This window comes from Mercenaria mercenaria, unplaced genomic scaffold (assembly GCF_021730395.1).
Source record: "Mercenaria mercenaria strain notata unplaced genomic scaffold, MADL_Memer_1 contig_5089, whole genome shotgun sequence".
NCBI lineage: Eukaryota > Metazoa > Mollusca > Bivalvia > Venerida > Veneridae > Mercenaria > Mercenaria mercenaria.
The window spans coordinates 126822-140350 of NW_026463373.1; the positions used below are offsets into that span (position 1 = coordinate 126822).

The 13529-nt window shown below is 35.1% G+C and overlaps 1 protein-coding gene across 1 annotated transcript; it reads right to left on the minus strand.

Annotated features, from left to right (window-relative positions):
* Window positions 1-8088: 8088 nt before the first annotated feature.
* Window positions 8089-10666, minus strand: LOC128554516 (putative nucleotidyltransferase MAB21L1). The gene is made up of 2 exons (XM_053535789.1): window positions 10594-10666; window positions 8089-10371 (listed from the first exon to the last, which is right to left on the minus strand). Exons 1-2 carry the CDS (start codon window positions 10622-10624, stop codon window positions 9158-9160), a joined length of 1245 nt encoding a protein of 414 aa, XP_053391764.1. The 5' UTR covers window positions 10625-10666; the 3' UTR covers window positions 8089-9157.
* Window positions 10667-13529: the final 2863 nt, after the last annotated feature.

The window sequence follows — 13529 nt, forward strand, 5'->3', positions numbered from 1 at the left end:
CTTAAGTACAATATAAGATAATTAGACTTGAAACTTAAAATGTATTTTTATCATCATCATCTGCTTTGATAAGAAATAAAATAAATATATAAAACCAAATGAAATAAATGTAAATATAAATATAACTTGAGTTGAGCAAAATCTTTATATTTTATGTGCATGTAGTTTCTCTCACAAGAATGTTAAAGGTCAGAGTGACAAGTTGTGGTTGTTTGTGCTCTCAGATAATATCGGATTTATATGTTTTTTATGAGTGGAACACGGATATATTTTGGACTAAAGTATAGGTTAATGGTATGATCATTGATATTTAGCACAAAATGTGACTTTACTCATGGCGTAGACTAGAAATTTGATGTAAAATGATTTTCCTTTGTTCATCCAACATATGAAAATGTGCAATTCTATATATAGACTAATTCTTTTGGCCTGCAGGGTCAGATCTGCAGTGTAGTGCAGTACTGGCCGGAGGATAAATAACGGTATATAACTATTGTTGCCTGTGCGGTATTCACTCTTCGATCCCGATCAGTATAACTGCTAATTTCTTTATCGCCGCAACGGGTCACGGCTAACAATGAATTTGAGCCACTTCTTTTGAATGATAACACCGAGGTCAAGCTGCCTGTCTCGATACCTCTGGTATTTGCTGCTGATCCACCACATTGTCCGGAAACAGACAGTCCAAGCTTTAGTAATGAGCAAAATGCTGAACTCGATGAGTACAACAGATTGTCATGCCTATTTCGGGACATGCCTTGTGACATGTTCGTGTCTAAGGTACTTCTTGACTATGCATCAGACGAAGATAAACTCGAACAAACAAGAGCAATACTTTTTGACATTGTAAAGGAATGTGAAGATTTCCCATATGGTAATAATGTTAAGATGAAACGACGTGTTTATACACGCAAGGGATATCCTATAAGTGTTAAACTGGCTAATGACATTCATGTCCTCCTGTCCGTCCTAGAAGGTGACGAGTTCTCCAGCATGAAGGAAATCCTCAGTGCTTCTCGCGGTAGGACAAAATCCCAGTCAGTGTGCGACAAACAAGATATTATACCAAATGCTCCTTCAAGACCACCTCAACAATGTTTATGTCACAAGGACATTGTGATTATGAAAGACGCCATTTCCGGTTTACAGGCGGAAGTGCTAATGCTAAAACAGGAACGCGTTGCTGCGGATAAACTTCGTGCAGATCAGATAAGCGAGGTGTTAAAGATGTTATCAGCTGTAACGATAGACGTAAAGTCGGTAACAAATTCAGTTTCTGATAGTGTCAAAAACTCACTTTGTTGTCTCACAAGCAATGTTATACACGCAATGTCAGTTCTGGAAAGTAACACTGCAGTTGTTAGTGAGAGAGTTGATAAGCTAGAAACATTTGTTGACGATGCACCTGTTGTAGTTATTGCTAAAAACTGACAAAATTATCCTTCATGTAGCAATCCAAGAGACAGTTATACTCATAGTTCCCCCGAAAATGACGTCAATTATTGCAAAACCAGTAATGTTAACATTACTCAGGCAAGCAGTTCAGCGTCTGAATCTCAATCCAACACACCTGTTGTCCATTTCCCGGAAGCCCGGGCTTATAGCGCAGTAGTAAGCCAGTCCAGTACTCCCGCAGCAATTAATGCATGTTATTTAAACCTGAGTAGTAAAACAGGAGAGATTCTGACGTCATGTTACTGTCTAAAAACGGGAATGATATACAGAGTCATGTTATCAAAGCACAAAAGTCTTCATATATGAACAATAAGAAGTCATATAGGTCAAACAAACAAAAAGCAAATATTACATTCGCAGATATTTTCATTCTGATATTGGTACTCCCAAGTTCCCACGGGTTAATGGTATCCCGGTCCGAATCACAGACCGTGACTCGTGTAATATTGGTCTTGATGGTGTTAATTGCGATCAAAAGGTGGACGATTTTAACGCTCACGTGCGTAAAAGATCAAAACGTTTCTTTGTTGGGGGATTTTCAGACATCAATGACCGTGCCGTTACTGACCGATTACATATTTAAAAGAGGGCCTAAGGTTATGATGGTGCGCATTTTCCCGTCTAAACGTTCTCCCGGTAATGCTGTAATCCGGGTCAATATTGAACCAAATGAAAACATGTACTTGATTGAGAAAAAAAGGATTCTGGCCCAAGGGTGTATTTTGCAAACCCTGGCAAACCAGGAAAACCTCAGTACGGGAGCAACGAAACGCCCATAATAGTAGGAGTGATATATCTGATAAAAACATGTTTTGTGCAAATTCTTCTTTCTCGTTTTTTCATGAGAATAGGTACGAGTACCTTAATCCAGATGTTGATTAGCAAGTTGTGTTGTGTTAGAAAACATTTTTAGATAAATATGTGTGAACCATTTTCTCTTAATCTATTGACGTGGAACGTAACTGGTATCATGTCAAGTAGCTCTTATCTCGCTGATATTTTGACAAAACATAATGTTGATATCTGTGGTATATCAGAACACTGGTTACAAAATTATAACTTGCACTTTCTGAATTCTATTGATAATATTTACAAAAGTTATGCAGTGTCCGATAAAAGCCTTATTTTACCTAGTAACAGGACTGTTGGTAAAGGCGGTATAGCTATATTATGGAAGGATAAATACAGTCACTGTATAACTGCGTTAGACATTGACGATGATAGAATTATAGGAATTCAGTTTCAGATTAATCAGTCTCAGTTTATATATTTTTACAAGTGTATCTTCCTTGTAGCAATCATCCAGTTGTTAAATATAGAGAATATATTGATAAACTGTTTGATTTATGGAACATGTATAGTAACTTCGGAACAGTTATCTACCTAGGTGATTTCAACTCTACATTTATGTCAAATCATGTAACAGATGGACGAAGTGCTTATCTTACTGAGTTTATAACACGGTGTAATCTTGTACCAGTGAACTCCCTGAGGTCATGCAGGGGTGCAAGAAATACGTTTGTAGCGTACGGGGATCGCTACTCATCATGTATTGATTACATCATGCTATCTGCTGAGAAACTGGATTGGTTAAGCGACTGTGAAGTTAGTGATGATGAATGCTTAAATGTGTCCAGGCACAGACCTATATTTTGCTCAATTAATGTGGATATTACGTGCACGATGGAGGATATATTCAATGAAAACTCTAATATTTGCTGGAAAAAGGTTCACAGCGTCCATATTGAAAATTACCAAACTGCATTAAAACAGGATTTTACTGACTTACTTAATACACATTTGCGCAATATAAGTGAAGTTGACGAATGCTGTACTTTGATTACAGAGTCTGTTGTTATCTGTGGAAAGGCTGCTTTCCCAAAATCCCGTTTTAAGCATCATTTGAAACCGTACTGGAATGAACATCTATCTAGATTTCACAGCTATATGAAAGACAGGCGTTCCAATTGGTGCAGAGAAGGCAGACCCAGGAGCCCAGACAACACTGCTTTACAGCTCTATAAGTCGGCAAAAGCTGAATTCAGGAATATTCACAGATACTACGTTGCTAAATTCTTGAAAGACGCTGACGAAGAAATTAATAAAACAGCCGAACTAGATAAAAATCAGTTTTGGAAACTTGTTAATTCTAAAAGGAAAAGCTCTAACTCGAGACCTGGTGCGGAAATGATATTCAATGGAACAGTATACCGGGATCATCTATCAATAAAGGAACAGTGGAAAGATTATTTCCAGCAATTATATAGCCACTCGGAAAGTATTAGCTTTGATCAGCAATGGAAACATCATATTGACATAAAATTAAACGAAGCTGTTACAAACTCGGTGCTTTCAAATTCTGCTGCTGTCAGCCCTGAGGATGTCTCTAAAGCCTTGACTAAATGCAAAAAGAACAAAGCCTGTGGTACTGATTTGAATTACTACGAACATTTTATTTATGGTGGTCAATTTATAACTAAAGTTTTGTCGTTACTTTATTCAGGAATGCTTAGATTTGGATATATCCCTAGCAACATCAAAAAGGGGGTGATAGTAACGGTACACAAGGGCGGAAGCAAACGTAAAGACAATCCCAACAACTATAGAGCAATAACACTAACACATGTAATCTTGAAAATGTACAAACTTATTGTTTTGGACAGATGTAAAAACAAAATAGTATAAAAACTAAATGTACAGCAAGGTGGATTTCAGGAAGGGCTAGGTTGTCTAATGACTTCATTTTTTTCTGAAAGAAAGCATACTCTACAGTAAGGAACATGGTAGTAAAGTGTATATTTGTTTTCTTGACGCAAAACAGGCGTTTGACAGAGTTTGGCATCAAGGTCTGCTTTGGAAACTGTACAATTGTTCAATTGATGACAATATATTTCTCTCCTTTGTCAGCATGTACGATAAAATGAAAAGTTGTGTTCGCATAAATGGTTCGGTTTCTCAGTTTTTTGACGTACTTCAGGGAACCAGACAAGGGGGGATAACTTCTCCGACACTTTATCTACTTTACATAAATGACCTTATCGATGAATTAGAATCTAGTGGACTTGGTATTTGTTTATATAATATTCATGTGAGCTCTCCAACAGTGGCAGATGACATGGTTTTGATTTTGTATTCTAAATCTGGTCTCCAGGGCATGATGCATATATGTTACAATTATTCTTTGAAATGGCGTTATCTATATAATGCTTCCAAATGCTGCGTAGTAACATATAATGACTCTGTGATAAACGAAATAAGCGGTCTATCCTTGGGAACTGAGGCCATTCCAGCTGGATCTCATTATAAACATTTAGGAATCATTTGTGATAAACAATTAAACATGAATTTGGCAATTCACGATGCAGATGTAAAACTACGCCAAACGTTTTTTAGCCTTTTAAACTGTGGACTTCGTCCAGGGGGGCTTAATCCTTTAATCATGTTGACAATATATAACTCGGTAGTAATTCCAAAGGCTCTCTACGGGTGTGAAATGTGGAATTCCCTATGCCAGACATATATACTCAGGCTGGAGAGAAGCCATCGACTTTGTTTGAAACGATTGCAGGGACTGCCGATATATTCTTCCAACGATATTGCCCTTGGAACACTCGGAGTATATTCCATTGAATCAATTGTTGATATAAAAAAGTTACAGTTCTTTGGTCAAATTTGCCGACTGCCTGAAAAATATATTGCCAAGCGGCTTCTCATTCACAGACTGACCAGATATTTGAACACGGATCGTCAAACCCAAGGCTTTGTTCCAGACTTGTACAGACTTTTGAATAAATATAGCCTGATGGATTGTCTTACCACTTTTCTGGCAACTGGTCGTTTCCCGTCGGAACATGTTTGGTGCACCAAAGTTATAACAAATGTCCATAATCTCCATTACAACAGCCGAAAAGTTAGGATTGAGCGAGTTGTGGAGAGAGCTATTTTTGAATATATATTCAAGACTGAGAAACCTTGTATAATATGGAGGCTATGCCTTGACCAGCCATCCCTAAAGCCTGTCTGCATAACAGCTATTAATTGTCTAAGTCGTTTGTGCTCAAATGGGAGAACAGAAATATGTAACAAGTGTAACTGCTGTACCGATAACATTGTACTTCATAAAATACACCACTGCTTTAAAAATAGAGAACTCAGAAAATCACTGTTCCGAAGTATTATTCAGTTCTTTGGCTATGAAGTGTTTTTTCAATATATGAGATTAAGTGAGACCCGACAAGTCTGTGAACTTGTCTCTGGTTTGTTCTGTTTATCAGGAAATGCGCATGATGAATTTCATAAGATAGCTCTCAAGTTTTTTGCATTATCTGTTCATATAATATTACTGTTAATGAAAATGTTCAGCTGGAAATTTATCATAACTTGCTCTTGCTTTTCGTTTCGGTAAGATCTTGTTCTCATGATGATATTTCAATACTGATAATTCGAGGTTGTCGGTATGCTCATTGCTACAATTACATATTTGCATAGCATAATAATAATACTTGTGTTATTCATCTGTTTATATAAAAGTATTTGGAGTGAATATGTACCGCTTGACATTAAATATAACTTTCTCTTGCTTTTCGTTTCTGTAAGATCATGTTCGTATCATCTCAGTAGCGGTTATTTAAGATATCTGCACACGTTTGGATAGTTATTGTAAACATCTTAAATAACTTGAAACAGTTACATGAGTGTTGATTTTATCTGTATATTTTGTACATGTTTGTAAAATTGTATTGAATTTGTTCATTGTACATGCATATCTTTATCATATATGTTGTAAATATGTTCTGCTCTCCCTCGAGGAGGAAATAAAAGTATCTATCTATCTATTCTTTGACTTTTTTTTCTAATATACTTTGATTCCTTCAAAATAAAGAATGTCAGTTTCCGTTCCATACTTGACCTTTGTGGGATCTTTTTATATATTGGTGTATCTTCCTTTTAAAGTAAAGGTCTCTTATTGAGACATAAATTCATTTTACAGTCAAAATGCGTAGTGGAGCGCGCTGTCTTACGGGCATCTCTTGTTTATTACTGGCCGTAGGGAAAAATCGAGACCTTTCTTCTTTGGTACAACATGCATGTTACATCTACATTCTACCTGGTTAAGAGAGTTGTGTGAACTTATATTATATAGATTTTTTTCAAGAATTAACCTACCTTTGTTGATACTATCAATAAGTTATTTTATATTTTTCATAATTGGCAAAATACCATACGAAAATACAGGCACTAGTGTAAAGAAATTTGCTATGACGGGTATATATTGTGAGTCTGGTATTCTTGTTTATATTTATAGACGTTATGAACAATCAACAACTGTAGGTTTTTGTATATGCAAATTTTAATCAAAGTGTTTTAGAATTACATATTATATATATAGTACAATATTGTTTATACATTATTGACAAATATCAGTTCATTATGTTGTACAGCAGTAGAGAAAATTAAGCGTCTTTAATGCAGAAGGGGACTTTGTATTGCATGGCAATACTTCATCTTTAGCCAAATCAGTAAATTTGTCAAAATTTTGTACATCCTTTACTTGCAGTTCACAGTTTCCGTATTCACTTAGTGGTTGACCTTTTTAGTGCCATTTATGCTTATATAAATTGATATGATCTTGTATTCATAGTGACAGGTAAGACCTAAAATCCCTATAACATGTAGCTGGACATTATATGTTTTATAAAGTACAACCATCTTTTCAATTTTACAAAATTTTAGAAATGCTCAAACCGTGGATGAAGAAAATGTCCAATAAAATTAAAACGAGTTCGGTTACTTGTGCTTTTTCTTCTATTATTTGTCTTAGAAACTGATGCTCTGTAAGCACACAGAGTATGAAAAAATTCTTAACGTTAGAAAAACAAACGCTCCTACATCATTAAGTAATGCATTTTTTGCACAATTCAGGGCTGATACATACATATCTTTTGCAGAGTAAAATAGTCCATTTGTTTAATAAACGACAACAAAACGACACAGAATGTATCTTTTTTAATAAATAAGCAATTTTTAACAATACCACGGCCGCGAGGGAAATTTATTTATACATAGATATACAGCTAATAGAACCAATCTCTGTCGGGAACTATTGGGAAATATTGCTGTTTGTTTGAAAAAAAACAACAACAAAAAACGGGTATGCGCTGTACGTGTATCAGTTTAGTGAAGGGGGTAGGTTACCTTGGTACCAGGGTAAATTCAGTCTAGTTGGTGCACTGCAACTTTTTGTATTGCGTGTAATTTAATGTTTTAACTGCTACAATCTCAATGTCGTTTATCTCTGTCTCTTCAAACATAATTTTTATCCAGGTTTGAAGTGCATGACCCTCCAAACGTATTTCATATTGAAAGAAGAAGGAAAATAAGGATATTTCACACTTTTCAGTGTATTTTGTTTTCATTGTTATCCACAGAAGTCTGCATAATTAGTATGCGCGTTAGCATAAAATGAATATGTCGCGGGGCTCGTGTTTCCATGATAACGCATTTTCTCTCATTTTTTAAAGAACTATGAATGAAAACGGGCTTTTCGACGACTTCAATGCCATTCTCTGAATGACAAACATGGAATATTTGGGTAATATAATTAACAAAATACTAAACACTTCACGTGGTACCCTATTTTCTTAAAGTTTAATGTAACCATCGCAACAGAGATGTTTAAAATAGTTTATATCTTGCATTTTGTCGTAATTTCTTATAAAAAAATATTATATAAAATTACCTTTCTTGTTAATGTAGCTTTGAAATATCTGATTTCAAACGTAAGTAATATTTTAGTGTTATTTGCATTTATTTAAGCACATTTTACAGCTTATAAAGTACTTACAGCAGTACCCCTCGTCTAACATTTTTTATGGAAATATCGTTCTGCATGCTGCTATTATTCTCATGGGTATTGTTGAAATGCAAATTAAAAGCCGAAGCAGTGTCCCTTAAATAAACCAGTGTCAACGCTTTTAAATTTTACGTTTGGATAAATATAGGTCACGGGCTTTGTTTCAAGAAACCACTAATTTCTACTGAAATTTGAAAATTTAGAGCTTAGTTTTAGTGTACAAAAATGTATAAGTAACAAATTATCAACGGATACTGAAAAATAGGTATTACAAATCAAACTGCCTATTTCTTATTTGAAAATGACCGAAATAAGTTACCTTTCATCCAACTATATTCCCAATAACATCAGTTACCATCGTGCATTTTCTTACATTCTACATAACATTTCAATATAACAACATAAAAGAAGCAAAATATTGATCATTATTAAGAGCGAAAAACTCATTGAAATAATGGCTGTTTAAAAATAGATCAAATAAAGAAAATGCACAGAATTACGTACTTTCAAAATAAAAGCTATTAATTTTACGCGGAAGCTGACACGTAACGTCATGTCGTCAATGACGTAATTTTGAGGTAACAATGTTTAGAAGCGTTTCTGCGGTAATATATTCATTATTTCTGCATTTCTGCATTATCAACCATTAAGCATCAAATCGGATGCAAGTTCATGATTTTTTTTCAGATGAATAGATATATAAAAACATACAGTTCGTCGTAAATGTCGTCGTAAATCGTCACATTAGCTTCCGCTTGAGCATGCGCACATACAGATATTAAGGTAACCTATCTCCTTTACCACTTTCTTTTGATAATACTTGTTCTCATGTCCGAATATTAGATATGTTTATAACAACAATAAGAATTTTTTATTCATATTGCTCTTCCAGGTCTTAAGTGCTTCTTCTGGTTGGTGAAGCAAACATCTTAGATTGGATCTTATAGCATCAAGTGGACTAGTCATAATATTCACCGCCGGCATAAAGAAATCTGGAATCCTTTTATCATCTATCATTGTGTATAACCGCTGGTACATTGACAAAAATCGTTCCGCCAACTTGTCGGATGTCCAAAAATTGGGATCTGGATACTCATGACATTCAAAGAGCAACAAGACTTTTAAGTAATACGATTTTAGTATTGGTGTTACATTCCTCTCTGTCGGAGCCAGATAACCCATTCTAAAGAACTTCATCAGTACAAAACATTTTTTAGTGCAGAGCCCGTGCGCTTTGATGTTTTCGTCCAAATCCTGTAAGAGTATCGTTTCTGCCAAAGAGAACGAAATACGCCACAGCGTCGTTCCTTCATCTTCGCTTAATGGATATGGTGCCTTTGAAACAAGTTGAAATCCAGATTCTTTTATTTTTTCAACCGATTTAGAATTTGGCCAGGATGATTTGCCTTGAAGCCAAGTGGCGGTTGCCAAAGGGGGTAATCCCTTACAGCTAACTGCTACAACCAGGTCGATATCTATAATATCTGTCGTGCTGTAAGCGACCGTAACCGTAGTGGCTATTGTTCCAATGCCCGTCAGACGTACTACCGGGGTAATACTAGTTTCGTCTTCTGATACAGCAAGATTATAAGTCAGTAAGTCAGATTTCAAAGCTTCTTCCACGTAATGGTAAAACAAAGATGCCATTTTCCTCGACATCATATACCCTTCGCTTGTTGTGCAGTCTTTCCATTTCTCCAAACTGCTACATGAAAGTTGATATTTTGCATAACCTGGTAGTTCTTCGCAGTCTCTTAAAGTCCCATCAATGTCTATCATAAACAAAAGATCTGCTTCGTTTGCAGAAACTGATACTCCGGCAGAGCAGCTACCGACGGCATGTACCGTACCACTGAATCGAATATCTCTCGTTTTAACAAAATCTAATACATCCGTACAGAGAAAATTTTCGACGAGTGCTCTATATTTTACACGTCTCTTACTCATGGAATAATTACCATATTCGTCTCTTCCTGCTGTTTGTTTTTCTACTCTGTAAACATGCATAATGTGCAAAAGATCGTTCAGCCTCTCATATCTGATTTTTTCCATTTCCAACTGATCTGAAAAATATCATATACTTACATCGTAAAAAGTGGTGTGAAAGTCAATTCATTATGTAATGTGTGATAAGTTTGTTGGCTCACTACCAAAATAAAAAAACCATAAACTGGAAATATCAATATATATATAAATTAAATACAAGGTCTGAGTTTTAAAGATGAATAGTTATATAAGTGATTTTGTAAAGAACACATATTTATTATTTGTAATATCATATTTACCTCTGATATAAATCAGCTTTGATGTTGTCATTGTGTGCTTAATGTGTTGTTGACATTCGGCAGTTTTTGAACCTATGGATGATATATCATTCATTTAATTGATAGCAAGTACACTTTGAAAATATCTTTATCATATTTCTACGGTTTCCATAAGTTACAGGTTATGAAATTGCCTTTTACCTTGGAATAAACTAACATACCATCCATCCATTAATCAGAGGCCCGGCAGTGTCCTGAGAGCCATGGTGGACCTCTACTATATGAACAGAAAACTACCACTAGGTCTTATGACTTAGGGCATATCACACTTAGATTAAGTTTATGTTCTAATAATAATCATGTCAAAACTGTAGCTGGACGACAGGCAGAATGTTTTGATTTTATAGTAGTTCCATCCCTAACAATTTAATACATTTATAACGTACATGTATACAGGGTACCGTCATATTGTATTTACATTTAAGGTCCAATCTAAAATATGTAATTAGACTTATGTATTCAAAGATATATGATGAAATGGGGATATGACCTCATATTTACCCTCATATATGTGCATTATGACGTAACTATGAAATACTCATATTTACCCTTTATATACACTGTTAGTGTATTATGACGTAACTATAAAATACTTATATTTACCCTCATATATGTGCATTATGACGTAACTACAAAATACTCACATCTACCCTTTATATACACTGTTAGTGTATTATGACGTAACTCTAAAATACTCATATTTACCCTCATATATGTGTATTATGACGTAACTATGAAATACTCATATTTACCCTCATATATGTGTATTATGACGTAATTATAAAATACATGGTTTAACCCCTAAATATGTGTATCATTATAATACACACTTTTACGCTCAAGTATGTGTATATTGACCTTACCTTGAAATAAAATTTTTATCTGTGCAAACATCTGGTATGAGCCATAGAGATGTTTTAAAGGAGCTTCTTGATGAATGTATGGTAATGTTTTAATGTTCTCATAGCCAATGTTCCAATATGTCATTTATTAATTAAAACTCATAGATTGATTAATTAATTTGGGTTTTACGGCGCACCAACACGGTATAGGTTATATGGCGCCAAACAGGACTACAAATTTTGGTTTCACATCTCATTTACATCGAAATAAAAACATGAGGTATGGAATCAAAATTTGCATACCTGCTGGAATCACAGAGTTACAGCAAAACCAAGTGTTAAGACCCTATTAGTCGCCTCTTACGAGCATGCAAGGGTAAGACAGTGGTTCCAATTCTTTTCATTCACAGATCGTCCCAGAACCACATGGGGCAAAACTCATAGAGCAACACTATATTGTTTTTTATACTTTTATTTCTACGAAAGCTAGGCAACTTCTAAAAGGTATCAAAGAGGCTAAACAACATGCAGGCTGTGTAACATGATATAGCTTCTATGTCACAAGTATATGTAAATACTACATTCGATCTATTAAAACATTTATCATAACTCATATATTTTATATGTGGTAATTTTACACTGGTAAAATAAATTCTTACAAATTTTGCAAGTTCATAGTTTTCCGGCAAAGTTCATAAATATTACAAAATGTTCTCACATTTTCATGTCCTACAAATGTTTTAAAGTTAATTGTGGTTTATCAGCATAATGTAAAGTTCAACTTTCAATACGTGTTTATCTGATAATTGAAACAATTTTTGACAAAAACATGCGTCTGTATATTTCAAATTCCAATGTGATCACACTCTTAATGACATATACGCCCACAGATACTTGGGGTTTTGGCCAGCTACGACCCTGCATTGGTCCAAAATTCGGTCAAACTCAAAACAGACCATTGAACATCATCATAATAAAAGTGGATTGATTCTGATTAAATTGTTCTTTTGTTGTTTTTTTTTTAACTGTTATGATGTTGTTCAATGGTCTTTGTTGCATTTGACCCAATTTTAGACCAATGCCCCAAATATGTGTGTATACGCCTGGCCTTTAGGGCGTAATTTATTAGAAGAAATTCCAGTTTTTCTTGAATCATTAATTCCAATGAGAGTTCACGGTAATGTGTTAAGAATAATTCACTCCATTAATATCAATCCCGGTAAGGAATTGGATTGGTAATATTCTTTTTCGGTCGAGGTTGTACAACGGGTTCGGGTTGTTTGGCTGGAACTTCCGTTGCCAATGGCCATGGTAATATGTTCCAAATTGATTTGAAATGAGAAACATCTCGAGTAACAAATTTGTCTTTTTGTTTTACAGTTATCATTGGTACCTTTTTGTTCACAATAACTCCAGGCTTATAACGGAATGGTGTTGATAGTTTATTTTCTTTCTTTTGTTTCAGAAACACCGAATTACCAACTTTCATATGCACAGGTCGTGCTTTCTTCCTCTTGTCAGCATACAGTTTATTCTTTCTGCGTAAATTTTCATCACGTTTCCTCATGTATTTGAGCACTCCATCCGAGCATAAGGATACTTGGTGCAAGTCCTGTACTCGGATGTGTCACAGCCTTATAGTTCAATGGAAACGTGTTCACTTCTTTCTCCAAGTTGCGTCCTTGAATGTGTGAAGGAAGAAGGATTCTTGTCAGTGTTTTCATAAATCTTTCTGCAATTCGATTTGCTTCATGGTTTAAAGTCTTGATTCGTCTATGTTTAAATCCTATTTCTACTGCGAAGTTTGCGAATTCTTGTCCTTTGAAAGGTGAACCATTATCGGAACGGGTATTCCGAACATAGAGAAAATAATTCTCAGTCTTAGAATGACAGCAGCTGCTGCTGAAGTATTGTGCAATATTTCACAAACGGAGATCTGCCATAGTTGTCAATCACGACCATAAGATACACAGGGTCCATAAAAATCGACACTATTTTCATCCCAAATTCGTTTTGGCAACGTGAACAACTTCATTGGTTCTGTTGGGTTTCGCG

Coding starts and splice junctions, on each gene's coding strand:
- LOC128554516 (XM_053535789.1), bottom strand. CDS start 10,624: ATGACAACATCAAAGCTGATTTATATCAGAG. Junction 10,372..10,593: donor AAAGCTGATTTATATCAGAG/GTAAATATGATA, acceptor GATATTTTTCAG/ATCAGTTGGAAATGGAAAAA.